The sequence below is a fragment of the Aquarana catesbeiana genome, linkage group LG01, assembly GCF_042186555.1.
Source record: "Aquarana catesbeiana isolate 2022-GZ linkage group LG01, ASM4218655v1, whole genome shotgun sequence".
NCBI lineage: Eukaryota > Metazoa > Chordata > Amphibia > Anura > Ranidae > Aquarana > Aquarana catesbeiana.
In genome coordinates, this window is record NC_133324.1 from 47,725,160 (window position 1) to 47,750,673 (window position 25,514).

Sequence of the window (25,514 nt, forward strand, 5' to 3'; positions counted from 1 at the left end):
ATAAAGTGCATACATATAAAGTGCTAAAGTGCTATAAAGTGCTAAATGAAAAAAGCAGCTAAACTTCTATAGTGTAACCAACACCTCTAAAAATGTATATCGTGTAGTGAAGTAGCGCTAATATAGCACATAAAAAAAAATATATATATATATATATATATATATATATATATATATATATATATATATATATATATATATATATATATATATATATACATATATATATATATAAAGGAATTTCTCAAATGCTCATGGCAAATATAAACTCATATAAAGGTGTTCAAAGTCCTAAAAAGGTGCATCCCATAATATATATCTGAGCAATAATGCATTGAAATCCAGTAAAGTGTATCACATAAAACTAAACTAAAAGTAAATTGTTTCCCAGGACTAATAATAATAAGGGGGATAAGGACAGGTGAAATAGTCCAAATTAAAAATGTGAGATGGTAAACATGTCTTTCTGCAATCCTCCTCCAGTAGTGCTAGCCTCTCACCTTATACAGTCAGGTCCATAAATATTGGGACATCAACACAATTCTAATCTTTTTGGCTCTATACACCACCACAATGGATTTGAATGTGCTTTAACTGCAGACTTTCAGCTTTAATTTAAGGGTATTTACATCCAAATCAGGTGAACAGTGTAGGAATTACAACAGTTTGTATATGTGCCTCACACTTTTTAAGGGACCAAAAGTAATGGGACAATTGGCTGCTCAGCTGTTCCATGGCCAGGTGTGTGTTATTCCCTCATTATCCCATTTACAAGGAGCAGATAAAAGGTCCAGAGTTCATTTCAAGTGTGCTATTTGCATTTGGAATCTGTTGCTGTCAGCTCTCAATATGAGATCCAAAGAGCTGTCACTATCAGTGAAGCAAACCATCATTAGGCTGAAAAATCAAAACAAACCCATCAGAGAGATAGCAAAAACATTAGGTGTGGCCAAATCAACTGTTTGGAACATCCTTAAAAAGAAAGAACGCACCGGTGAGCTCAGCAACACCAAAAGACCCGGAAGACCACGGAAAACAACTGTGGTGGATGACTAAAGAATTCTGTCCCTGGTGAAAAAAAAAACACCCTTCACAACAGTTGGCCAGATCAAGAACACTCTCCAGGAGGTAGGTGTATGTGTGTCAAAGTCAACAATCAAGAGAAGACTTCACCAGAATGAATACAGAGGGTTCACCACAACATGTAAACCATTGGTGAGCCTCAAAAACAGGAAGGCCAGATTAGAGTTTTCCAAACAACATTTGGAAAAAGCCTTCACAGTTCTGGAACAACATCCTATGGACAGATGAGACCAAGATCAACTTGTACCAGAGTGATGGGAAGAGAAGAGTATGGAGAAGGAAAGGCACTGCTCATGATCCAAAGCATACCACCTCATCAGTGAAGCATGGTGGTGGTAGTGTCATGGCGTGGGCATGTATGGCTGCCAATGGAACTGGTTCTCTTGTATTTATTGATGATGTGACTGCTGACAAAAGCAGCAGGATGAATTCTGAAGTGTTTCGGGCAATATTATCTGCTCATATTCAGCAAAATGCTTCAGAACTCTTCGGACGGTGCTTCACAGTGCAGATGGACAATGACCCGAAACATACTGCAAAAGCAACCAAAGAGTTTTTTAAGGGAAAGAAGTGGAATGTTATGCAATGGCCAAGTCAATCACCTGACCTAAATCCGATTGAGCATGCATTTCACTTGCTGAAGACAAAACTGAAGGGAAAATGCCCCAAGAACAAGCAGGAACTGAAGACAGTTGCAGTAGAGGCCTGGCAGAGCATCACCAGGGATGAAACCCAGCGTCTGGTATTGTCTATGCGTTCCAGACTTCAGGCTGTAATTGACTGCAAAGGATTTGCAGCCAAGTATTAAAAAGTTTGATGGATGATTGTTAATCTGTCCCATTACTTTTGGTCCCTTAAAAAGTGGGAGGCACAGATACAATCTGTTGGAATTCCTACACCGTTCACCTGATTTGGATGTAAATACCCTCAAATTAAAGCTGAAAGTCGGCAGTTAAAGCACATCTTGTTTGTTTCACTTCTGATCCATTGTGGTGGTGTATAGAGCCAAAAAGTTTAGAATTGTGTTGATGTCCCAATATTTATGGACCTGAAAGTATGCAGGCATAGGACAAACCCCTTGCCACGCCCCCTTAAAGGAAAATTGTACAAAAAAACAATATTAATATATAAATAATAATAATAATATATAATAATATTATATGTTATTTTTCATACGCCCCAGGTGACCCCCCCCCCCCGGGTGTACACTCATTGGCGCTGGGTTATTATCGTTGCTGTTTGTACAAAAAAATAAGATTGCTTTATATTGGCTTTTGGAATTTACAAATGTAGCAATTTAGAAATCAGATTTTTTTGATAGATAAAAAGTGCATTTTATATACGGCTATATAGATCAGACCAAAATGAGGGACAAATGAGGAGGAATGAGGGACAGAGGGACATTGTTCCAAAATAGGGACAGTCCCTCGAAGTCTGGGACAGTTGGGAGCTATGGCGTAACAGAGTTTACAACCACTTTAAAGTCCTTGTAAAAAACACGTAATCTGTTTTGTAAAAAGATTATATAATATGCAGTCTGTCTCCTTGTGTAACTTTATTGTGGAAAATACCTTATTTACAGTGCCGCTAGGTGCTCACGTGACCCCCTGGAAATCTTCTCCTCTCCTCCCGGCCCCTCCTCAGCGGGCCCTCTCTCTGCAGCACTCAGAGCGAGCTGATATCAGCGGGGATCTCGGCCCCTCCCTCTGCAGTATTTGGAGCGGGGAAGAAGAGCTCCAGGGGGTCACGTGAGCGCCCAGCGGTGCTGTAAATAAGGTATTTTCCACAATAAGGTTACACAAGCAGACACACTGCACATTATATAATCTTTTTTTTACAGAATGGATTACATAATTTTTAAAAGACTTTAACCAAGGTTTTGGGATTACAGAATTTCAAAATGCTGGCTCCTGAGCTGACAGGGGAAGAAAAGACAGGGGACACAGGAACTTTTAAAAAAAAAATGTATTGTTTTATTCCAGGTTTTATAGACCATAAGACCCCTTTCACACTGAGGTGCTTTGCAGGCGCTATTAAAAAAACGCCCCGCCGTTAAAACCGGCCCGTTAGTGGCCGAATATCGCCGCTAAAACGATGGTAAAGCGGCGCTAAAAATAGCGCCGCTTTAACGCTGATGCCGGGGCGGCACAGTGTGAAAGGGGTCTCAAGAGGGGTAACTCTGTGTCTGCATGTGCTGTCTATCAGGATTTTTTTTTTTCCAGAAGAAGATGACATGACTGTATTTGAATAAATTTAGATTATTGTACATACCGTAAATTCCCTGAAAATAAGCCCTAGTGTGTTTTTTGTAGCAAAAATGAATAGAAGACTCGGTGTTATTTTCGGGGAAACACAGTATATGTGTTTTACTAATGCACGCATTAGTATATGCGTGTGGGGGTGCCATTGAGAATAAATGGCACCACCACTTTCTTATGCACAGAAAAAGGTGCATGCGCTATTTTTTGTAACGCAGCGCACCACAACACACTGTAGTGCTTTATCGTGTCTTGTGGTGCACTGGAACTCACGTGCATTGGCAGGGCCATGCCAGGGGCAGATACTGACAGAGGCTGCCATTTTTATTGTAAACACCCGCCTGCCAGTCATTGCTAGTATGCAGTCAGCTGAGTCACACAGATACCTTGGTTCCTAGGATGTAGTCAGCTGGGCCACACAACACCTTTGGTTGCTAGGATGCAGATACTGAGTAACAGAGCGACTTCAGTTGCTAGGATGCAGTCAGCTGGGCCACACAGAGACTTTGGTTCCTAAGACACTGTCAGCTGGGCCACACAACACCTTTCATTGCTAGGATGCAGATGCTGAGCCACATAGCGACTTCAATTGCTAAGATGCAGTCAGCTGGGCAACACAGCGACTTTGGTTGCTAGGACACAGTCAGCTTGGCCACACAGCTTCTTTGGTTGCTAGGATGCAGATGCTGAGTGACTTCAGTTGCTAAGATGTAGTCAGCTGGGTCACATAACAACTTTGGTTGCTAGGATGCAGTTAACTGGACCACACAACAACTTTGGTTGCTAGGATGCAGTCAGCTGGGCCACACAACAACTTTGGTTGCTAGGATGCAGTCAGCTGGGCCGCACAACAACTTTGGTTGTTAGGATGCAGTCAGCTGGGCCACACAACAACTTTGGTTGCTAGGATGCAATCAACTGGGCCACACAACAACTTTGGTTGCTAGGATGCAATCAATTGGGGCACAAAACAACTTTGGTTGCTACGATGTAGTCAGCTCGGGCCACACAACGATTTTGGTTGCTAGGATGGAGAAGCTGAGCCACACAGCGACTTTGGTTGCTAAGATGCAGATGATGAACCACAGAGCGACTTCAGTTGCTAAGATGCAGTCAACTCGGCCACACAACAACTTTGGTTGCTAGGATGCAGGCAGCTGAGCCACATAGTGACTTTAGTGGCTAGGATGCAGATGGCTGGGCCACATAGTGTCATTGGTTGCTATGGTGCAAGCATCATAACAACCAGTGATGCTGCGCAACCTGGGGACTGAACATACACAGGGCTGCATATACACTGAGGAAGGAGTGCCCCGGTATGGACACTTTGGCCTCTGTGCCGCCCCCTCCCTCATTGCCTCCATGAGAGCAGGCAAATCATTGACAGAAATGAAATCCCTACAGGGGTTCTAACACTTCACCACTCCACCCTAAACATAATATTATCCACTTATGGACCGCCCGCCACAGTTTTAAGGCGGTACTTTGAGTGTAAATATGAGATCTGAGTTCTTTTTGATCCCAGATCTCATATTTAAGAGGTCCTGTCATGCTTTTTTTTTTCTATTAGGGCTCTTTCACACGGGGCGGATCAGTGATGATCCGCCCCGTGAACACCCGCTGGCTCAGCGGGGATCGCTCCGCCGATCCCCGCTGAGCAGAAAGATGACAGGTCCATCGCTGCACGCTGTGCAGCTACGGACCTGTCAGAGCGCTGCTCTCCCCTATGGGGGATCGGATGATGACGGACCGTAGTGTCCGTCGTCACCCGATCCGATCCGAAAACGGATGGAAAAGTAGGTTTTTCCTCCGTTACACTTTTCGGATCGGAGCGGCGTCGGATGTCAGCGGACATGTCACCGCTGACATCCGACGCTCCATAGGGATACATGTATGTCCGTTTTTCATCCGAAAACGGAAGGATGAAAAACGGACATACGGATCCCCCGTGTGAAAGAGCCCTTACAAGGGATGTTTACATTCCTTACAATAGGAATAAAAGTGACACATTTTTTTTTTTTTTTTAAAGAACAGTGTAAAAATAAAAAGCAAAAGGTAAAATAAATAAGAAAAAAATATTTTTTTTAATGCTCCCCGTCCCACTGAGCTTGCGTGCAGAAGCGAACGCATATGTGAGTAGCGCCCGCATATGAAAACAGTGTTCAAACCACCCATGTGAGGTATCGCCGTGATCAGTAGAGCGAGAGCAATAATTCTAGCCCTAGACCCCCTCTGTAACTCAAAACATGCAACCTGTAGAATTTTTTAAACGTCGTCTATGGAGATTTTTTAAAGTGGAGGGCCACCCTGAAAAAAAAAATTGCACCAAAAATCCTAAAAAAATTAAAAAAAAAAAAACATTTGAAAAAAAAATGTTTTTTAAACTTACCTGAACCCTTGTTGCTAGGCAGTCTTCCTAGTCTGCCTCTTCCTATTCCACGGCGTGTCCTGTTCCTCGGTGAGCGGCCCCGTGAGCGGCACGCATGCGCAGTAGGAAACTGGCAGTGAAGCCGCAAGGCTCCACTGCCTGTTTCCCTTAGTTAGGGTGGCGGTGCTGGGACCCGAGAGCCGAAGGATGGGTCGGCCTCGGGTGGCCGACATCGCGGGAACCCAGGACAGGTAAGTGTACTTATTTAAAGTCAGCAGCTACAGTGTTTGTAGCTGCTGACTTCAAAAAAAAAATATTCGCTGGCCGGAATCCCGCTTTAAGGGTAAAAGTTTGTCGCCATTCCACGAGCGGGCGCAGTTTTGAAGCGTGACATGTTGGGTATCATTTTACTCGACGTAACATTATCTTTCACAATAAAAAAAAAATTGGGCTAACTCTACTGTTGTCTTATTTTTTAATTCAAAAAAGTATATTTTTTCCAAAAAAGGTGCTCTTGTAAGACCGCTGCGCAAATACGGTGTGACAGAAAGTATCGCAACGCCCGCCATTTTATTCTCTAGGGTGTTAGAAAAAAATATATAAAGTTTTGGGGTTCTATGTAATTTTCTAGCAAAAAAAACTGTTTTTAACTTGTCAGAAATAGGCTTGGTCTTTAAGTTGTGAGTGGAGTCAGGCTTTGTTCAGGAACAGTCACTGTATGTGAATATGTGGGTCCTGGGATGTTCCTGGAGATGGAGGACATGTAGCAGGGTCACTGTCATCTTTATTATTCTCACAAATGTATAATATTCAACCTTGAGGGCTACAAATAAAGGTCACGTGACCTATGCCAAATAGCACTAATGTGTCCTCATCACCCTCTCTTATACCACTACTGTCTATCAGAGGTTACTAGGTGACAGCAGGCCACTCCTCCTAGAGACAGGGGACCACGCCCTCGGTCGTCTATTACTGGTTATTAGGTGACAGGAAGCCACACCCACCGGCTGCTATAAGCGAATGTATTATGACAGGAGGCCACACCCCTCGTCCCGCCTATTAGTTAGTGTACTGTGACAGCAGGCCACGCCCCAGGACTTCTATCATTGATTGCCGGGCGATAACCCGCCCCTCTCTTCTGGCACCGTCACATGGCTGTCAGAAGATGTGGGTAGGGCCGACGTTGCCATCAGCGTGATGACGCGTAGGCGTACGCAAAGGTGAGAGGTCACGGCGGTGGACGCGGTGTGCGTCTTCTCGTTCCGTTATATGAGAGATCGTTATCCGTCCGCCCGGGCTCTCTCCATGCGGGGGCAGAACGGGCGAGAGCATGACCCGGAGAGCAGTTAGCAGGAAGAGGAAAGCGGCCCCGGGAACCGGAGATCAGGTGACATACGGCGGGGCGGGCCTGTGAAGGCGGCTGGGGCCTTGTGTGTGTGTGTGTTGTCAGGGGTGACGGATGTGGGGTTGTGTCCTCAGTGTGTGAGAGGTAGGCAGATAATTGGTGATGGGGAGGTCTTTGATCGTTCTGGAATAAGGAGATGACATCTGCAAATGTTGGATGTCTGCGGTTTGTAGGGGAGGGGATAGCGGCGCCTGTGGTTGTTGGGGAGGGGAAAGCGGCGCCTGCGATTTGTTGGGGGTGGGACAGCGGCGCCTGCGATTTGTTGGGGGTGGGACAGCGGCGCCTGCGGTTGTTGGGGAGGGGACAGCGGCGCCTGCGGTTGTTGGGGAGGGGACAGCGGCGCCTGCGGTTGTTGGGGAGGGGACAGCGGCACCTGTGATTTGTTGGGGAGGGGACAGTGGCGGTTGTTGGGGAGGGGACTGCGGCGCCTGTGATTTGTTGGGGAGGGGACTGCGGCGCTTGTGATTTGTTGGGGAGGGGACTGCGGCGCCTGTGATTTGTTGGGGAGGGGACTGCGGCGCCTGTGATTTGTTGGGGAGGGGACTGCGGCGCCTGTGATTTGTTGGGGAGGGGACTGCGGCGCCTGTGATTTGTTGGGGAGGGGACTGCGGCGCCTGTGATTTGTTGGGGAGGGGACTGCGGCGCCTGTGATTTGTTGGGGAGGGGACTGCGGCGCCTGTGATTTGTTGGGGAGGGGACTGCGGCGCCTGTGGTTGGGGAGGGGAGGACAGCGGCGGTTGTTGGGGAGGGGACAGCGGCGGTTGTTGGGGAGGGGACAGCGGCGCCTGCGGTTGTTGGGGAGGGGACAGCGGCGCCTGCGGTTGTTGGGGAGGGGACTATGGCAGTTGTTGGGGGGGGGGGGGACACGGACATCGGCGGTTGTTGGGAAGGGGACATCGGCGGTTGTTGGGAAGGGGACAGCGGCGCCTGTGATGTTGTTGGGAAGGGGACAGCGGCGCCTGTGATGTTGTTGGGGAGGGGACAGCGGCGCCTGTGATGTTGTTGGGGAGGGGACAGCGGCTGTTGTTGGGGAGGGGACTGCGGCGCCTGTGATTTTGTTGGGGAGGGGACAGCGGCGCCTGCGGTTGTTGGGGATGAAGGGGTGGAGTTTGCGATTTGTTGGGAGTGGGTTAACGGCGTCTGTAATTGTTGGGGATAGCATTTACGAGTTGTTGGGAATGGGATAAAAGCGTCTTCGATTGTTGTCATCCCCCCATCTCCAGTTGCAATTATTGATTGTTGGGGATGGGATAGCAGCATCTGCAAATGTTGGGGATGAAGGGATGGAGTCTGCGATTGTTGAGGATGTGATAACCATGTATGCGATTTGTTGTGAGGGAGGGGATGGTGTCTGCCTTTATTGGGGACGAAGTGATTGCGTTTTTGATTGTTGGTCATGGGATAACAGCATCTGCGGTTGTTGGGGGTGAGGGGTTCTGGTCTCTGGTTGGAATGGGATAGCGGTGCCTCCTGCGATGATTGGGAACAGGAAGGATAGCAGCACCTGGAAATGTTGGCGACGGAGGGAACATCCTCTGCGATTCTTGGGGATGGCGTCTGCAATTGTTGGAAATGAGATGGCGACGTCTGATATTGTTGGGGAGAAGGTGACGGCGTCTGGTCTTGGGGAGGAGGTGACGGCGTCTGGTATTGTTAGGGCCAAAAGGATGGAGTCAGCGATTGTTGGTAATGGGATAGCAGCATCTGTGATTGTTGGGAATGGGATGACAGCGCCTTGCAGTTGTTGGGGATGACATCCACGATTGTTGAGGGATCGGCGCCTGCGGTTGTTGGGGGGAGGGGACATCGGAGCCCTTCGCGTTGTTGGGGAGGGGACATCGGAGCCCTTCGCGTTGTTGGGGAGGGGACATCGGAGCCCTTCGCGTTGTTGGGTGGGGACGGCGGAGCCCTTCGCGTTGTTGGGGAGGGGACGGCGGAGCCCTTCGCGTTGTTGGGGAGGGGACGGCGGAGCCCTTCGCGTTGTTGGGGAGGGGACGGCGGTGCCCTTCGCGTTGTTGGGGACGACATCCGCCATTGTTGAGGGGCGAGGTATCGGCGCCTGTGTGTGTTGGGGGAATGGGATGGCACCTTGGGTTGTTAGAAGAAGGGGTCATGGCGTTTCTAATTGTTTGGGATATGGGGACTATGTCTGCTGTTGGGGATGGAGCCATGGTGTCTGATTTGTTTGGGACAACAACTCCTGCGGTTGCTGGGTGATGCTACCATTGTGTCTGTTGGTATCGCAGCACCTACAGTTGTTATGGGACGGGACTGTTCTGTCAGTGATTGTTGGGGTAAGGGTGCCTAAGGTTATTAGGGGATGGGTCGATGGTGTCTGAGGTTGTTAGGGACGGGAAGGCTGCCCCTGTGGGTGTCTGTGAATTTGTCTGTAAGCAGAATGCATTTCTCATATTAGCTCAGTGATGGTGTAAAAGATGGGACTTCAGCTGTGATCATTGTCTTAGTCTGGATCAGTATGTGGGGGAGGGGGAGAGTCCATGAACACATTGTGATGTCAGAGCTTTGGCTTCTCATTGGCTGGTCTTTCCTCTGATCTGGAAAGCGTGTGAAGTGATTTGCAGATCAATGTCCATCTACTGAGTGTGCCTGTATGCAGGGCAATATACATACGTTTTTCAATTTGGCTTATTGAAGTCAATGTACTGTATATCAATGATTACAATAAATGTGAACAAGAGACTGGAACTTAGTACAGAATGCTACAGCTAGCATTTTGTTGGAACCATATCTGTCTTTACCGTAACATGGAATTAGTGTCTGTTAAATTAAGCTCTGATATTTTTTTTTTTTTTTCAAAGTAGATCTGTGGCCATGTATAGCCACCCAACTATTTATATATTCTTAATGAGCAATAAAAATGCTTTCTATTTCTATAGAGACTACAAGCATTCCACGGGAGGTGGCCAGAGGCTGCGGCCAGAGGCTGCCGTAGGTGGCCAGAGGCTGCCGTAGGTGGCCAGAGGCTGCGGCCAGAGGCTGCTGTAGGTGGCCAGAGGCTGCGGCCAGAGGCTGCCGTAGGTGGCCAGAGGCTGCGGGCGCACTGCAGGAAGTGCTTTTATCAGTGCCACACTGTCTATTCTGGAAATCTTCTCCACATGGACCTGTAAACTTGTGCCGCAGTGAATGTTGTTTATTCATCACTTGTTTGTCATTTTGGGCATCGTAGCTCATCACCTTTTCACAAGTGCACACAATTTTATCTTGACACTGTCTTATTTTTCTATTTAATGAAAAATTCCAATTTGTATGTGTTCACTCAAAATTTGTGTTCCTCTTCCAGGCTGACTGGGACCATGCCCCTCAGAAGCGGAGGAGGCTTCCTCTACAGAAGAAGTCCGTGGTGTATTACCTGAAAACGAGGGAACTGAAAGCTCCGGGTGACAGCAGCTACCACCACCTGTTGCGTAGCTGCGCTGCTCAGACGCTCCCCGGGATTCTCAAGGAGAGCGAGTTTAATCTTGGCACACTCAACAAGGTGTTTGCTTCGCAATGGCTAAACCATCGGCAGGTTGTTTGTGGAACCAAATGCAATACGGTAAGTTTATTTCTGGTCGAATGTTGTATATAATAGAGAGTTCTACTGGCTGTACACTCAAGTGAAACACGAGATAGCAATTTATTATGTAGTCTCCTTTTACCCTATTTTATAGCATAAATCATTTTAAAGAATATTTAAGGGGGTAACATGTAACATGCTCCTACTCACCCACCTCCCGTGCTCCCTTCTCTGACAGGCAGGGGATCCTCTCCCTGCATCGGCTGTTTGAATTTGAAAACAGCGCGGCCCTGTGCGGCTATGCCAACACGGCCTTGTTGTTCATTCAGTTTCCTGTGAATGAATAGACTAGTACCATCATCCATTGTGGCTGATGGCTTGTTCTCAATGGACTGCGAGGGTGCTAGTGTGCACCCTCATAGTTCATTGATTCTTCCTGCCATTCAGTCAGGCTGGGTTCAGATATATGCGAATTGGATGCGTTTTAAACCGCATCCAATCCGCATGACTTGTGAGCATGACCAGCTCTCAATGGAGCTGGTTCACACATGTCGGGGGGGGGGGGGCGTCACTGTGGTGCTGTTTCAAAAAGGGTCCTGTGTGTTTTTGGGTCTGGTTCAGGTGCGAATTCAGGCAAAAATTTGCAACTGAACCAAGGAACAGGAACGCTCTGGACTCCAGACTGCAAACCGCAGCCACACATATGTGAACCCGGCCTGCCTGTATCAGAGGTACAGGCAGATGGTGTACAGAGTCTGCAGGATCCAGGCATTGAATCCACGATCTGCTGATTGCGGTTGCAATGTTAATATTAAAGTTAATTTATTTTTTAAGCTAAACACTAGCTTTTTCAGTCTTGCACAGCTGTACAGGCTCCTCTCCTGGACTGAGATAGCTTTTTCAGACTTTTTTGACCAATTGTAGAGGGGACTCTTGTCCACTTATGGTCCAAATCTGGCACCCAGGGGACCTACAGCCGTCCGATACCGACTCCCCAAAGATGGCGCCCCCTAGACACCCATTTAACATTGGGATCTATGGGAAAACTGGGTCAGCTTGGGACACGGTTGCTCCACGGCCATAGGTCTCCTGGACCCCAAACTTTGACGACTTGTAGAGGGGACTCTTGGCTACATATGGTCCAAATCTGGGGCCCTTGGCTTACATTGCTGGCATGGTTCCTGTGTGCTGGCACGACTCGCTCATGTGCATGCACAGGAGTTCTGTCATCCTGTGCTGGCCAATCGATATGCCTGAAGAATGCCACCCGGGGAGAAGGCTCTGGTGATGGAATCAATCCATTAGAGAGGAGGTAAGTAAAGTGCCTTCAGTTCCGCTGTAACCCTAGGTTCACACCCCTAGGTTCATTTCTATGGGCTGCTCTGTCTGCGTTTCTAAAAAAAAAAAAAAGGGGGCATGTACTTTTTCAAAAACACTGCCGCAGGGAAATCACATGGAGGGTAATCTCCCCAATGGGACACTGTCTGGACTACCCCCAATTTATCAGGGCTCAAAAATAGCGGTGTAGGTAAAAAGTACTCTACTGGGTTAAATGATGGTTATTTAGAAACTTCAAGTACCTAAGTACCCAGTTTCAGCATCTGATTGCAGCGCATTATAAAGCCAGTGGCATTCTGACTACCACTGTTTGGGGGTGGAGGAGGTGAGGGCGTTTTTCCCACTGACCACCACCAATGGTAGGGGTTTTTCCCAATGAGACCCAGCCAGCCCCAAATGGATCTTAATCTTAGCAGGGGTAAAAAGGTTGAGAGTCGGCGCTAGATTTTTTTGGCAGTAGGCCTGTTATCTTGTTGGCTCCATTAACAATGCTCTCTTTCTTTCTCTCACAGTTGTTTGTGGTGGACGTCTATACTGGGCAGATTACGAAGATTCCCATATTAAAGGATCGTGAACCGGCCAATACGGCACTACAGAGCTGCGGCATCCATGCCATCGAGCTCAATCCTTCCCGAACTCTACTGGCTACCGGAGGTGATAACCCCAACAGCCTGGCCGTCTACCGGCTTCCTACCCTGGATCCTGTCTGTGTGGGAGATGTGAGCTGCATTACTTTGTTTATTTGTACATGCAGGTCTTTGTCTTGTATAGTTTGAGGTTTTTAGGTGAAGATCTTCTCTGGTGTGGTAATCGTGGGCACTGTACCTTCTGAAATCCTCTTGGCTCAGGGCTTGACAAATGTGCTTTGAATCTAGGAGCCAGCTAAAAAAAAAAAGTTGGGAGCAATTTTTTTTTTTTTTTTTTAACAAAGCTTACGGGTAGAACATGTTGCATGTTCCCGAAGGTGTGCTTATCCTTCAACCCGTTCACTGCCAGAGCAGTTTCTTGCACACATTTAAAAAATCATTTAAGGCTTGAAGATGACATAAAACATTACATATTTTCTGAATGCAGACACCTTAGAGAATAAAATAGTGGTAGTTCAATAAATATATATATATATTTTTTTTTTTGCCACACAATATTACCACAAAATTACAGTAAAAAACACATTCAAGTTAATTTTAGGGGGCACAAAAACGCCATAAATTACCTGATTTTTTTTTTTTTTTTACTTGTACTCGGACAAATGCTCCGATGCTTAATCCGATACCTGGACAGTCAGGGGTAATCGGTGCGGAGCTGGGGAGGAGTTAGAATCACCGATCTCCCTGTATACATTTCAATAACAGCTGACAGCCATGGGAGGGAGAGGAGGAGAAGCGGCTGTCAGCTGCTTTATTGAAATAAACAGAGAGATCAGTGATTGTAACTCCTCCCCAGCGCCACAACGATCACCCCTGACTGTCCCCCATATCCTCCTCCAGTCCCCCTCTGTACTCCTCTGTCCTCGATCTGTCAGGATGGAGAGTGGAGGAAGGAGCTGGTAAATATGTAATTTGCCACCTCCTTCCTTTTCCGAATGCAATGTTCATTCATAACTGTCACTGAGCATCGTAAACTTTATTTACGATGCTTCAGTTTATGAATGGAGGAGCCGCTGTCTCCTGTTCATCTTCACATTTTCATATCTCACCAAAGCCCCCCCCCCCCCCCCCAAGCAGGGCTAAAAAAAAATGTTTGAAAAGGCTAAATTGTAAAAATAATCAAAAATAAAATAAACACGCTGACACCCCCCCCCCCCCCCCCCCAGAAAATAAAAGCATTGCAAAAAAAAAATAATTGTAAAAAAAAAAAACTACTGACACAGTCCACAAGTTTTTTTCCTCTGATTTTAAATGTTAAATGATTTTAAACTTTTAAAATGTGTAATTTGTAAGCCTGCTAGAAAGCTGTTCTTTCTGTCAGGTGTTTTATAATTTCCCTGTAAGCTTTGGGCAATATATATCAGGTGAAATAAGTTGACTGTATTGTCAACCTGACACCACTTCTTTAGCAGGATTAGTTCTTAATGCAGGCTGATTATCTGCGCTAATGTCTTGGCATACATCGCCTTCAGACTGATTGCAAACTTTGCAGTCCAAAAGTGTAAAGAAAAAAAGTGGCTTTGTAAGCTGAAATGTTCTTCACAACAGCCCAACATTGCCATTGCCTATTAGGCTCAGTTCACATCTATGCAGTTTGCGATTGGTGCGTTCTACAGTGACTCTTGCGTTTTTTTGTTTTTTTTTTGTTTTGTTTTGTTTTTTCAAATCGCGGCAAAAATGCACTACCTGCTTTTTTGCAGCTTCTCCTTTGATGTCTATAAAGCAAAAAAAAGCACCATTTTGCATTTAAAGTCCCTGACCCTTTCAAAAATGCAGTGGCTGGAAAAAAAAAGCATAGATGTGAACGTGTCCCGTGGGAAACCATGTTAAATGGACTGTAGTGCGTTTCTGCCAAAAGTACCAAAAAACGCATAGGTGTGTGCCAAGCCTTAGTGGAGAATAGACAAACCGGCACCCAGTATCCTGTAGTGGAATACCCAATTTCTTGAACTATGGAGATGCCTAAGCATTGGTAAATATTTGGGGACAGTCTATTTTGTGTCGAACATAAAGAGACGCTGCCACTACTTCCACCAATACACCGGAACTCAGACCTCAGTGTAGAGTTTGAAAAATGTGATTTGGTCTGGCTTTGCAAACTCTGTGTGTAATGAGTCTCTGGATTACTTTTTGCTCCTTCGTGGAGAGCTCAGGCACGCTCCTCAAAACCTAAAAGGAGCCTTTGACTCACCCAGAAGTTTAGAAGGTTCCACCGAATTGCACAGCAGATTGCTCTGCAATGGGAATACTTATAGATTTAAGAGGCAGCAAAAGTACTCCCATCACTATATTTAAAGCATGGAAAATCCTTGCATTTTTTTAAAGGGATCAGATTGTACCCTAAGGTATAAAATGGCATCTCACCAGTCCTTTAGCTACAGCGCTGCCTAAAATGCTGGGAGGACAACCATGGATGTCCTCCCGTGCTCGCACTGCCACAGGAGGTGCGCTCTGTGATCACTGATTCCTTTCGACTCAGGTGATCACAGATCGGGTTAGAGGGCCAATCACAGCGGCCCTTTCGCACGTGATCAGCTGTCAGCCAACAGCTGATCACAAAATGTAAACCAAAGCCAGTTATTGACTTTTTTCCCCATCACGCTGATAGTGAGGAGAAAAGAATAAAGCCGATAACCAGCTTCTGTAAAAGGCACGTTGGTCCCAACATTTTGCCCTGCAGTGCCACCTATCAGTGCCCACCAATGAAGCCTCATCGGCGCACATCAATGAAGGAGAAGTTACCCATTTGCAAAAATTTTTAACAAACTATGAAAAATGTTTTTGTTTTCACAGATTTCGGTCTTTTTTTGTTTAGCAAAAAATAGTGGTGATTTAATACCACCAAAGGAAAACTCTGTGTGAAAAAAAGATAAAAATGTAATTTGGGTACAGTGTTGTATGACCGCGCAATTCTCATTCAAAGTGTGACAGCGCTGAAAGCTGAAAATTGGCCTGGGCAGGAAGCGGGTGAAAGTTCTCAGTAGGCAAGATGTTAAGGGTTAATTTACCGCATGGTAAAACGTCTGTCACCACAGGAAACCGTTTGATGTGTGTCCCATTCACACTGCAAAGGTAAAATGCAGGCATGCTGCATTTTAGCGCAGCACTCAATGCCTAAACGCACTACAATGTAAGGCGGCACATCACGCTGCCCTATATTGCAGTGACTGAAGTATAAGTTTTGTACACTTAAACTAAAGTTTATTGAAAAAGAAAAGGGGCAATCGCTAAATCTCTCACACCACTCTGCCCTCTACCGCAGCCGTTAACACAGAGCGGCGAATCATACCAGCTCCTCTTCGTTGCAGTGTGAATTCGCCCTTAAAGACCATATACCGTATATACTCGAGTATAAGTCGACCCGAATATAAGCCAAGGCACCTAATTTTACCACAAAAAACTGGGAAAACTTAATCACTCGAGTATAAACCTAGGGTGAGAAATGCGCAGCTACTGTAAGTGGAAAAGAGGGTCAACAATGCCCATTTGCATGCCTCACTGTGCCCATTTGCAGCCATAGGTCCCCCAAACTTCAAATTCGGTAGTTATAGGTTCCTAGATGCCCCCTAGCTGCAGCCAAATTTGGGGTCTCTGGACCCAAAGGGTCCCGAAATGACATTGCTGCAGATGGACACAGTTGACCGACTTTGGGGCCCTGTATCTCGGGGCCACTTAGTGCTAGGCACCCCAAATTTGGTGCGCAAACTCTGTGGAACTAGCTCCACAATATATGCTAGCACCAAGTGACCCCGAGATACAGGGTCCCAAATATCGGTTCAGAAAATGTCAAGCACTTTTCTACAGCAGAGAATGTCATTTTCCAAAGCGATTTTGGGGCCCCGTATCTTGGGGCCACTTGGTGCTAGGAACCCCAGCTTGGATATGTTGTACTAGTTTCACTGGGTTTGCACACCAAATTTGGGGTTCCTAGCACCAAGCGGCCCCGAAATACGGGGCCCCAAAGTTGGTTCGGAAAATGAAATTTTTTGCTGCAGAGAAGTGTTTGACGAGTATAAACCGAGGGGGGCACTTTCAGTACAAAAAAATGTGCTGAAAAACACGGCTTATACTAGTATATACGGTACCCATATGGGTTATGATGAGAAGGGACTAAAAAAAAGGCCTACAACCAAATCCGATGTCTCATTCCAAACATAGGATTATTCCTCATTTTAGGACAGTGGGCAGAACCATGCATATCATTCCATTACATCCCATCACCCAGATATACAGTGGAAATAAAGTCTACACACCCCTGTTAAAATGTCAGGTTTCTATGATGTAAAAAAATGAGACAAAGATAAATCATTTTAGAACTTTTTCTACCCTTTTTTAATGTGACCTAAAAACTGTACAACTCAATTGAAAAACAAATTGAAATCTTTTAGAGGGGGAAAGTAAACATAAACTATAAAATGATATAGTTGCATAAGAATTAAGCAATTGCATTCAAACTCATGTTAAATGGGAGTCGGTACACACCTTCCATCATGTAAAGTGCCTCTGATGAACCCCAAATAAAGTTCAGCTGTTCTAGTAGGTCTTTCCTGACATCTTAGTCGCATCCTACAGCAAAAGCCATGGTCAGCAGAGAGCTTCCAAAGCATCAGAGGGATCTCATTATTAAAAGGTATCAGTCAGGAGAAGGTACAAAAGAATTTCCAAGGCATTAGATATACCATGGAACACAGTGAAGACAGTCATCATGAAGTGGAGAAAAAATGGCACAACAGTGACCTTACCAAGAACTGGACGTCCCTCCAAAATTAATGAAAAGACGAGAAGAAAACTGGTCAGGGAGGCTGCCAAGAGGCCTACAGCAACATTAACGGAGCTGCAGGAATATCTGGCAAGTACTGGCTGTGTGGTACATGTGACAATAATCTCCTGTAGTCTTCATATGTCTGGGCTATGGGGTAGTGTGACAAGATGGAAGCCTTTTCTTACCAAGAAAAACATCCAAGCCCAGCTGAATTTTGCAAAAACACATCTGAAGTCTCCCAAAAGCATGTGGGAAAATGTGTTATGGTCTGATGAAAACCAAGGTTGAACTTTTTGGCCATAATTCCAAATGATGTGTTTAGTGCAAAAACACTGCCCATCAACAAAAGAACACCATACCCACTGTGAAGCATGGTGGTGGCAGCATCATGCTTTGGGGCTGTTTTTCTTCAGCTGGAACAGGGGCCTTAGTCAAGGTAGAGGGAATTATAAACCGTTCCAAATACCAGTCAATATTGGCACAAAACTGTCAGGCTTCTGCTTGAAAGCTGAACATGAAGAGGAACTTCATCTTTCAGCATGACAACGACTCAAAGCATAAATCCAAATCAACAAAGGAATGGCTTCACCAGAAGAAGATTAAAGTTTTGGAATGGCCCAGCCAGAGCCCAGACCTGAATCTGATTGAAAATCTGTGGGGTGATCTGAAGAGGGCTGTGCACAGGAGATGTCCTCGCAATCTGATGGATTCGGAGTGTTCTTGCAAAGAAGAGTGGCCAAATATAAGTCAAGATGTGCCATGCTGATAGACTCATACCCAAAAAGACTGAGTGCTGTAATAAAATCAAAAGGTTCTTCAACAAAGTATTAGTGTAAGGGTGTGCACACTTATGCAACCATATTATTTTAGTTTTTTATTTTTACTTCTCTCCACCTAAAAGATTTCAGTTTGTTGTTCAATTGAGTTTATAGGTCACATTAAAGGCGGAAAAAGTTCTGAAATTATTTGTTTCGTTTTTTTTTTTTTTTTTTTGTATAGTGCTCATATAGCCTAATATTATACAGTCATTTATTTCAAACTGCATACAGCTGTTTCAGACCATTTTACTATCAGTGGAGTATATAGAAACTGGTTTCTATGGAGTAAGGCTTGGCACTAGGGATGCACTGAATTGTTTTTTTGGTGCCGAAACCGATACCGAAAATAAATCTTCCTTGATCCCGAAAACCGATACCGAAAGTGACTGTTTTTAAAAATATTTTTATACAGGAGATGGTCAGAGACTGGGGACATGGTACAGGAGATGGTCAGAGACTGGGGACATGGTACAGGAGATGGTCAGAGACTGGGGACATGGTACAGGAGATGGTCAGAGACTGGGGACATGGTACAGGAGATGGTCAGAGACTGGGGACATGGTACAGGAGATGGTCAGAGACTGGGGACATGGTACAGGAGATGGTCAGAGACTGGGGACATGGTACAGGAGATGGTCAGAGACTGGGGACATGGTACAGGAGATGGTCAGAGACTGGGGACATGGTACAGGAGATGGTCAGAGACTGGGGACATGGTACAGGAGATGGTCAGAGACTGGGGACATGGTACAGGAGATGGTCAGAGACTGGGGACATGGTACAGGAGATGGTCAGAGACTGGGGACATGGTACAGGAGATGGTCAGAGACTGGGGACATGGTACAGGAGATGGTCAGAGACTGGGGACATGGTACAGGAGATGGTCAGAGACTGGGGACATGGTACAGGAGATGGTCAGAGACTGGGGACATGGTACAGGAGATGGTCAGAGACTGGGGACATGGTACAGGAGATGGTCAGAGACTGGGGACATGGTACAGGAGATGGTCAGAGACTGGGGACATGGTACAGGAGATGGTCAGAGACTGGGGACATGGTACAGGAGATGGTCAGAGACTGGGGACATGGTACAGGAGATGGTCAGAGACTGGGGACATGGTACAGGAGATGGTCAGAGACTGGGGACATGGTACAGGAGATGGTCAGAGACTGGGGACATGGTACAGGAGATGGTCAGAGACTGGGGACATGGTACAGGAGATGGTCAGAGACTGGGGACATGGTACAGGAGATGGTCAGAGACTGGGGACATGGTACAGGAGATGGTCAGAGACTGGGGACATGGTACAGGAGATGGTCAGAGACTGGGGACATGGTACAGGAGATGGTCAGAGACTGGGGACATGGTACAGGAGATGGTCAGAGACTGGGGACATGGTACAGGAGATGGTCAGAGACTGGGGACATGGTACAGGAGATGGTCAGAGACTGGGGACATGGTACAGGAGATGGTCAGAGACTGGGGACATGGTACAGGAGATGGTCAGAGACTGGGGACATGGTACAGGAGATGGTCAGAGACTGGGGACATGGTACAGGAGATGGTCAGAGACTGGGGACATGGTACAGGAGATGGTCAGAGACTGGGGACATGGTACAGGAGATGGTCAGAGACTGGGGACATGGTACAGGAGATGGTCAGAGACTGGGGACATGGTACAGGAGATGGTCAGAGACTGGGGACATGGTACAGGAGATGGTCAGAGACTGGGGACATGGTACAGGAGATGGTCAGAGACTGGGGACATGGTACAGGAGATGGTCAGAGACTGGGGACATGGTACAGGAGATGGTCAGAGACTGGGGACATGGTACAGGAGATGGTCAGAGACTGGGGACATGGTACAGGAGATGGTCAGAGACTGGGGACATGGTACAGGAGATGGTCAGAGACTGGGGACATGGTACAGGAGATGGTCAGAGACTGGGGACATGGTACAGGAGATGGTCAGAGACTGGGGACATGGTACAGGAGATGGTCAGAGACTGGGGACATGGTACAGGAGATGGTCAGAGACTGGGGACATGGTACAGGAGATGGTCAGAGACTGGGGACATGGTACAGGAGATGGTCAGAGACTGGGGACATGGTACAGGAGATGGTCAGAGACTGGGGACATGGTACAGGAGATGGTCAGAGACTGGGGACATGGTACAGGAGATGGTCAGAGACTGGGGACATGGTACAGGAGATGGTCAGAGACTGGGGACATGGTACAGGAGATGGTCAGAGACTGGGGACATGGTACAGGAGATGGTCAGAGACTGGGGACATGGTACAGGAGATGGTCAGAGACTGGGGACATGGTACAGGAGATGGTCAGAGACTGGGGACATGGTACAGGAGATGGTCAGAGACTGGGGACATGGTACAGGAGATGGTCAGAGACTGGGGACATGGTACAGGAGATGGTCAGAGACTGGGGACATGGTACAGGAGATGGTCAGAGACTGGGGACATGGTACAGGAGATGGTCAGAGACTGGGGACATGGTACAGGAGATGGTCAGAGACTGGGGACATGGTACAGGAGATGGTCAGAGACTGGGGACATGGTACAGGAGATGGTCAGAGACTGGGGACATGGTACAGGAGATGGTCAGAGACTGGGGACATGGTACAGGAGATGGTCAGAGACTGGGGACATGGTACAGGAGATGGTCAGAGACTGGGGACATGGTACAGGAGATGGTCAGAGACTGGGGACATGGTACAGGAGATGGTCAGAGACTGGGGACATGGTACAGGAGATGGTCAGAGACTGGGGACATGGTACAGGAGATGGTCAGAGACTGGGGACATGGTACAGGAGATGGTCAGAGACTGGGGACATGGTACAGGAGATGGTCAGAGACTGGGGACATGGTACAGGAGATGGTCAGAGACTGGGGACATGGTACAGGAGATGGTCAGAGACTGGGGACATGGTACAGGAGATGGTCAGAGACTGGGGACATGGTACAGGAGATGGTCAGAGACTGGGGACATGGTACAGGAGATGGTCAGAGACTGGGGACATGGTACAGGAGATGGTCAGAGACTGGGGACATGGTACAGGAGATGGTCAGAGACTGGGGACATGGTACAGGAGATGGTCAGAGACTGGGGACATGGTACAGGAGATGGTCAGAGACTGGGGACATGGTACAGGAGATGGTCAGAGACTGGGGACATGGTACAGGAGATGGTCAGAGACTGGGGACATGGTACAGGAGATGGTCAGAGACTGGGGACATGGTACAGGAGATGGTCAGAGACTGGGGACATGGTACAGGAGATGGTCAGAGACTGGGGACATGGTACAGGAGATGGTCAGAGACTGGGGACATGGTACAGGAGATGGTCAGAGACTGGGGACATGGTACAGGAGATGGTCAGAGACTGGGGACATGGTACAGGAGATGGTCAGAGACTGGGGACATGGTACAGGAGATGGTCAGAGACTGGGGACATGGTACAGGAGATGGTCAGAGACTGGGGACATGGTACAGGAGATGGTCAGAGACTGGGGACATGGTACAGGAGATGGTCAGAGACTGGGGACATGGTACAGGAGATGGTCAGAGACTGGGGACATGGTACAGGAGATGGTCAGAGACTGGGGACATGGTACAGGAGATGGTCAGAGACTGGGGACATGGTACAGGAGATGGTCAGAGACTGGGGACATGGTACAGGAGATGGTCAGAGACTGGGGACATGGTACAGGAGATGGTCAGAGACTGGGGACATGGTACAGGAGATGGTCAGAGACTGGGGACATGGTACAGGAGATGGTCAGAGACTGGGGACATGGTACAGGAGATGGTCAGAGACTGGGGACATGGTACAGGAGATGGTCAGAGACTGGGGACATGGTACAGGAGATGGTCAGAGACTGGGGACATGGTACAGGAGATGGTCAGAGACTGGGGACATGGTACAGGAGATGGTCAGAGACTGGGGACATGGTACAGGAGATGGTCAGAGACTGGGGACATGGTACAGGAGATGGTCAGAGACTGGGGACATGGTACAGGAGATGGTCAGAGACTGGGGACATGGTACAGGAGATGGTCAGAGACTGGGGACATGGTACAGGAGATGGTCAGAGACTGGGGACATGGTACAGGAGATGGTCAGAGACTGGGGACATGGTACAGGAGATGGTCAGAGACTGGGGACATGGTACAGGAGATGGTCAGAGACTGGGGACATGGTACAGGAGATGGTCAGAGACTGGGGACATGGTACAGGAGATGGTCAGAGACTGGGGACATGGTACAGGAGATGGTCAGAGACCGGGGACATGGTACAGGAGATGGTCAGAGACCGGGGACATGGTACAGGAGATGGTCAGAGACCGGGGACATGGTACAGGAGATGGTCAGAGACCGGGGACATGGTACAGGAGATGGTCAGAGACCGGGGACATGGTACAGGAGATGGTCAGAGACCGGGGACATGGTACAGGAGATGGTCAGAGACCGGGGACATGGTACAGGAGATGGTCAGAGACCGGGGACATGGTACAGGAGATGGTCAGAGACCGGGGACATGGTACAGGAGATGGTCAGAGACCGGGGACATGGTACAGGAGATGGTCAGAGACCGGGGACATGGTACAGGAGATGGTCAGAGACCGGGGACATGGTACAGGAGATGGTCAGAGACCGGGGACATGGTACAGGAGATGGTCAGAGACCGGGGACATGGTACAGGAGATGGTCAGAGACCGGGGACATGGTACAGGAGATGGTCAGAGACTGGGGACATGGTACAGGAGATGGTCAGAGACCGGGGACATGGTACAGGAGATCAATGCAGCCTCACCAGTGCCCGTCAGATGCAGCCAGCCAGTGTCCCCATTGCAGCGCTGGCCAGTGTCCCCATTGCAGCGTAGCCTGGCCAGTGTCCCCAGTAGTGTAGCCAGTGAAGGGAGAGGAGAGCCATCGCCGCCTGTTTGATTACAGCGCCGGGAACATCACAGCTTTCATTTCAATAGCTGTGTGTTCCTCGCTGCGCGCCGTCCCATACAGCCCCCCCCTTGTCCGGGGAACTTTGATAGACAGATCACCCGTCCCAGGATTGGACAGGTGATCTGTCTATCAAACTGCCCGGACAAGGGGGAGGGGCTGTATGTGACGGCGCGCAGCGGGGAACACACAGCTATTGAAATGAAAGCTGTGATGTTCCCGGCGCTGTAATCAAACAGGCGGCGATGGCTCTCCTCTTTCAATGATATAGGAATATAGTGCCCCCTTTCAATGATATAGGATAGTGCCCCCTGATAAGCGGCACCAGGGGCGGAGCCACGCCCAGGCCCCGCCCCATTTTCGGCGCCATTATCGGCAAAAATTCTCTTTCGGCTACTTGCCAAAAGGGCCATTTTCGGCCGAGATGTTTCGGTGGCCAAAATTTTGGTGCATCCCTACTTGCCACCCATGACAGTAGAGCCATAGAGGTTATGGTGAGAGAGGACAAATAGAACCAATAAGCACAGTAAAGCCCCTTTACCCTCATTGCATGACATCTCCCCAAAACAAGAAGATTATTTCTCATTTCAGTAGATGTTTACTGAAGCTGGATAATGAGTTGGTACCCATGCAGTTATTGCGTAAAGTGATCAGTTCATGTCTGAGATTCTCTGGTTATGAAGAGGCTGCAGCCATACAACTATTGTGATACAGCTTAGTTATCCAAGTGACCATATAGCTGTCTGACCAGCGTCATCATGGATTTGGGTTGCTTGTAATGGTTTTCATTTTATTTCTCATCAGGAGGGTCACAATGACTGGATTTTCTCTATTGCATGGATTAGTGACACCCTGGCAGTTTCAGGTGAGTTCCATACTCTCCCTTTAAAACTACCTCCTTCCAGACTTCCATCATTTCCTACCTAGTGACACCCTGCAGTCAGGACGCTAAAGCCTCGTACACACTTTTTTTGCGGATTTTCCGCAGACAAAACATCAGCCTTTTGTCCGAAGGGCGTGTGCCAGGAACTTGTCTTGCATACAAACGGCACACAATTGTCGGCCAACAAACACAAACGTAGTGACATACTACGTGGCTTTTCAGCTCTTTAGCGCCACCCTTTGGGCACCTTCTGCTAATGTTGTGTTTGGTGAGCATTGATTCAGAGCAGGTGTGTTTGTACTTTGGAATTTTTTGTGACGGACTTGTGTACACACAATCGGAAAATCTAACAGGCTGTTGTTCGCAGATAATTTATAAGCCCGCCATCCAACATTTGTCTGCGGAAAATCTGACAACAATTCTCCGATGGAGCGTACAAACGGTCGAATTTTAGGCCAACAGTTTGTCATCACACGATTCCCGGCGGAAAATCCAATCGTGTGTACGAGGCTTTAGGGACACAGACCATGATACAAATCTGTATGGGTTTCTACTTCTTTATCCTTACTCCGTTTTTAAAGCAGGGGTTGGCAAGCTATCGATCCTGATCTACAGGCGACCACGGGCAGCCGACAGATCGGGAACACGGCCCTGCATTGCCCCCCACCCCCAATTTACTGGATAGCGGGACATATCACGGTGCTGGATGGAGAGCGAGAGCTGCCCTGTTTACTGAACTGTTTACTTTAAGCAGGTGATTGGTTGCTAGGAAGATGGGCGGTCCTAGCAACCAATCACCAGCTTGTTCATGTGAAAAGTTAACTCCCGCCCTCCATCCAGTACTGTGACACCTCCTAGTTCTCCGCTCTGCTGCACGGTGTACACCAGTTTAAGGTAGGAGACTGCTACCTACTGTGTGTATGTGTGTATTTTCAGATGAAACTACAGTGGGAGGGTGTGTAAGGGACAGATGACACTGGTTTGGCAGGGACACAGGACTCTACAGGGAGGGTGATGTGAAGGGGGGGCAGGGCAGAGGGCACAGGACATTATAGTGGGGGGAATGTGGTGAGAAGGGGACAGAGGGGAAGGTGATGGGGTGATGTGAAGGGGGACAGAGGACACTGTTATAGGGGTTGGGGAAGGCAGGGGACACTACAGTGGGAAAGCATGTGAGGGAGGGGGCCCCAGAGGACACTGCATTTGGGGGGAACACAGGACACTACAGGGAGTGGGGGGGGGGTGATGTGGAGGACACTGTTGTAGAGGTGGGGGATAGAAGACACTACACTGGGGGTGATGTGAAGGGGGGCAGAGGACACTGCTATAGGGGGCACAGGACACTACTGTAAGTTGGGATTGGGGGTGTCAAAGGACACTATGCTGGGTTTTTTTTTTTTTTTTGGGTGTCCCCTCCTTCGTTCCTATTTGGGGATTTTTGATTTCCTCCATGTTGTCC

General features: G+C 47.8%; 1 protein-coding gene across 1 annotated transcript in view; it reads left to right on the plus strand.

The window, feature by feature from the left end:
* Positions 1-6,876: 6,876 nt before the first annotated feature.
* Positions 6,877-25,514, plus strand: part of DCAF12 (DDB1 and CUL4 associated factor 12) — a 48,487-nt gene continuing 29,849 nt past the window's right edge. The window contains exons 1-4 of the mRNA XM_073618262.1: positions 6,877-7,096; positions 10,416-10,670; positions 12,482-12,688; positions 23,977-24,037. Of these exons, the coding sequence (XP_073474363.1) occupies positions 7,040-7,096; positions 10,416-10,670; positions 12,482-12,688; positions 23,977-24,037 (580 nt within the window). The 5' untranslated portion in view covers positions 6,877-7,039. The remainder of the gene's footprint in view (positions 7,097-10,415; positions 10,671-12,481; positions 12,689-23,976; positions 24,038-25,514) is intronic.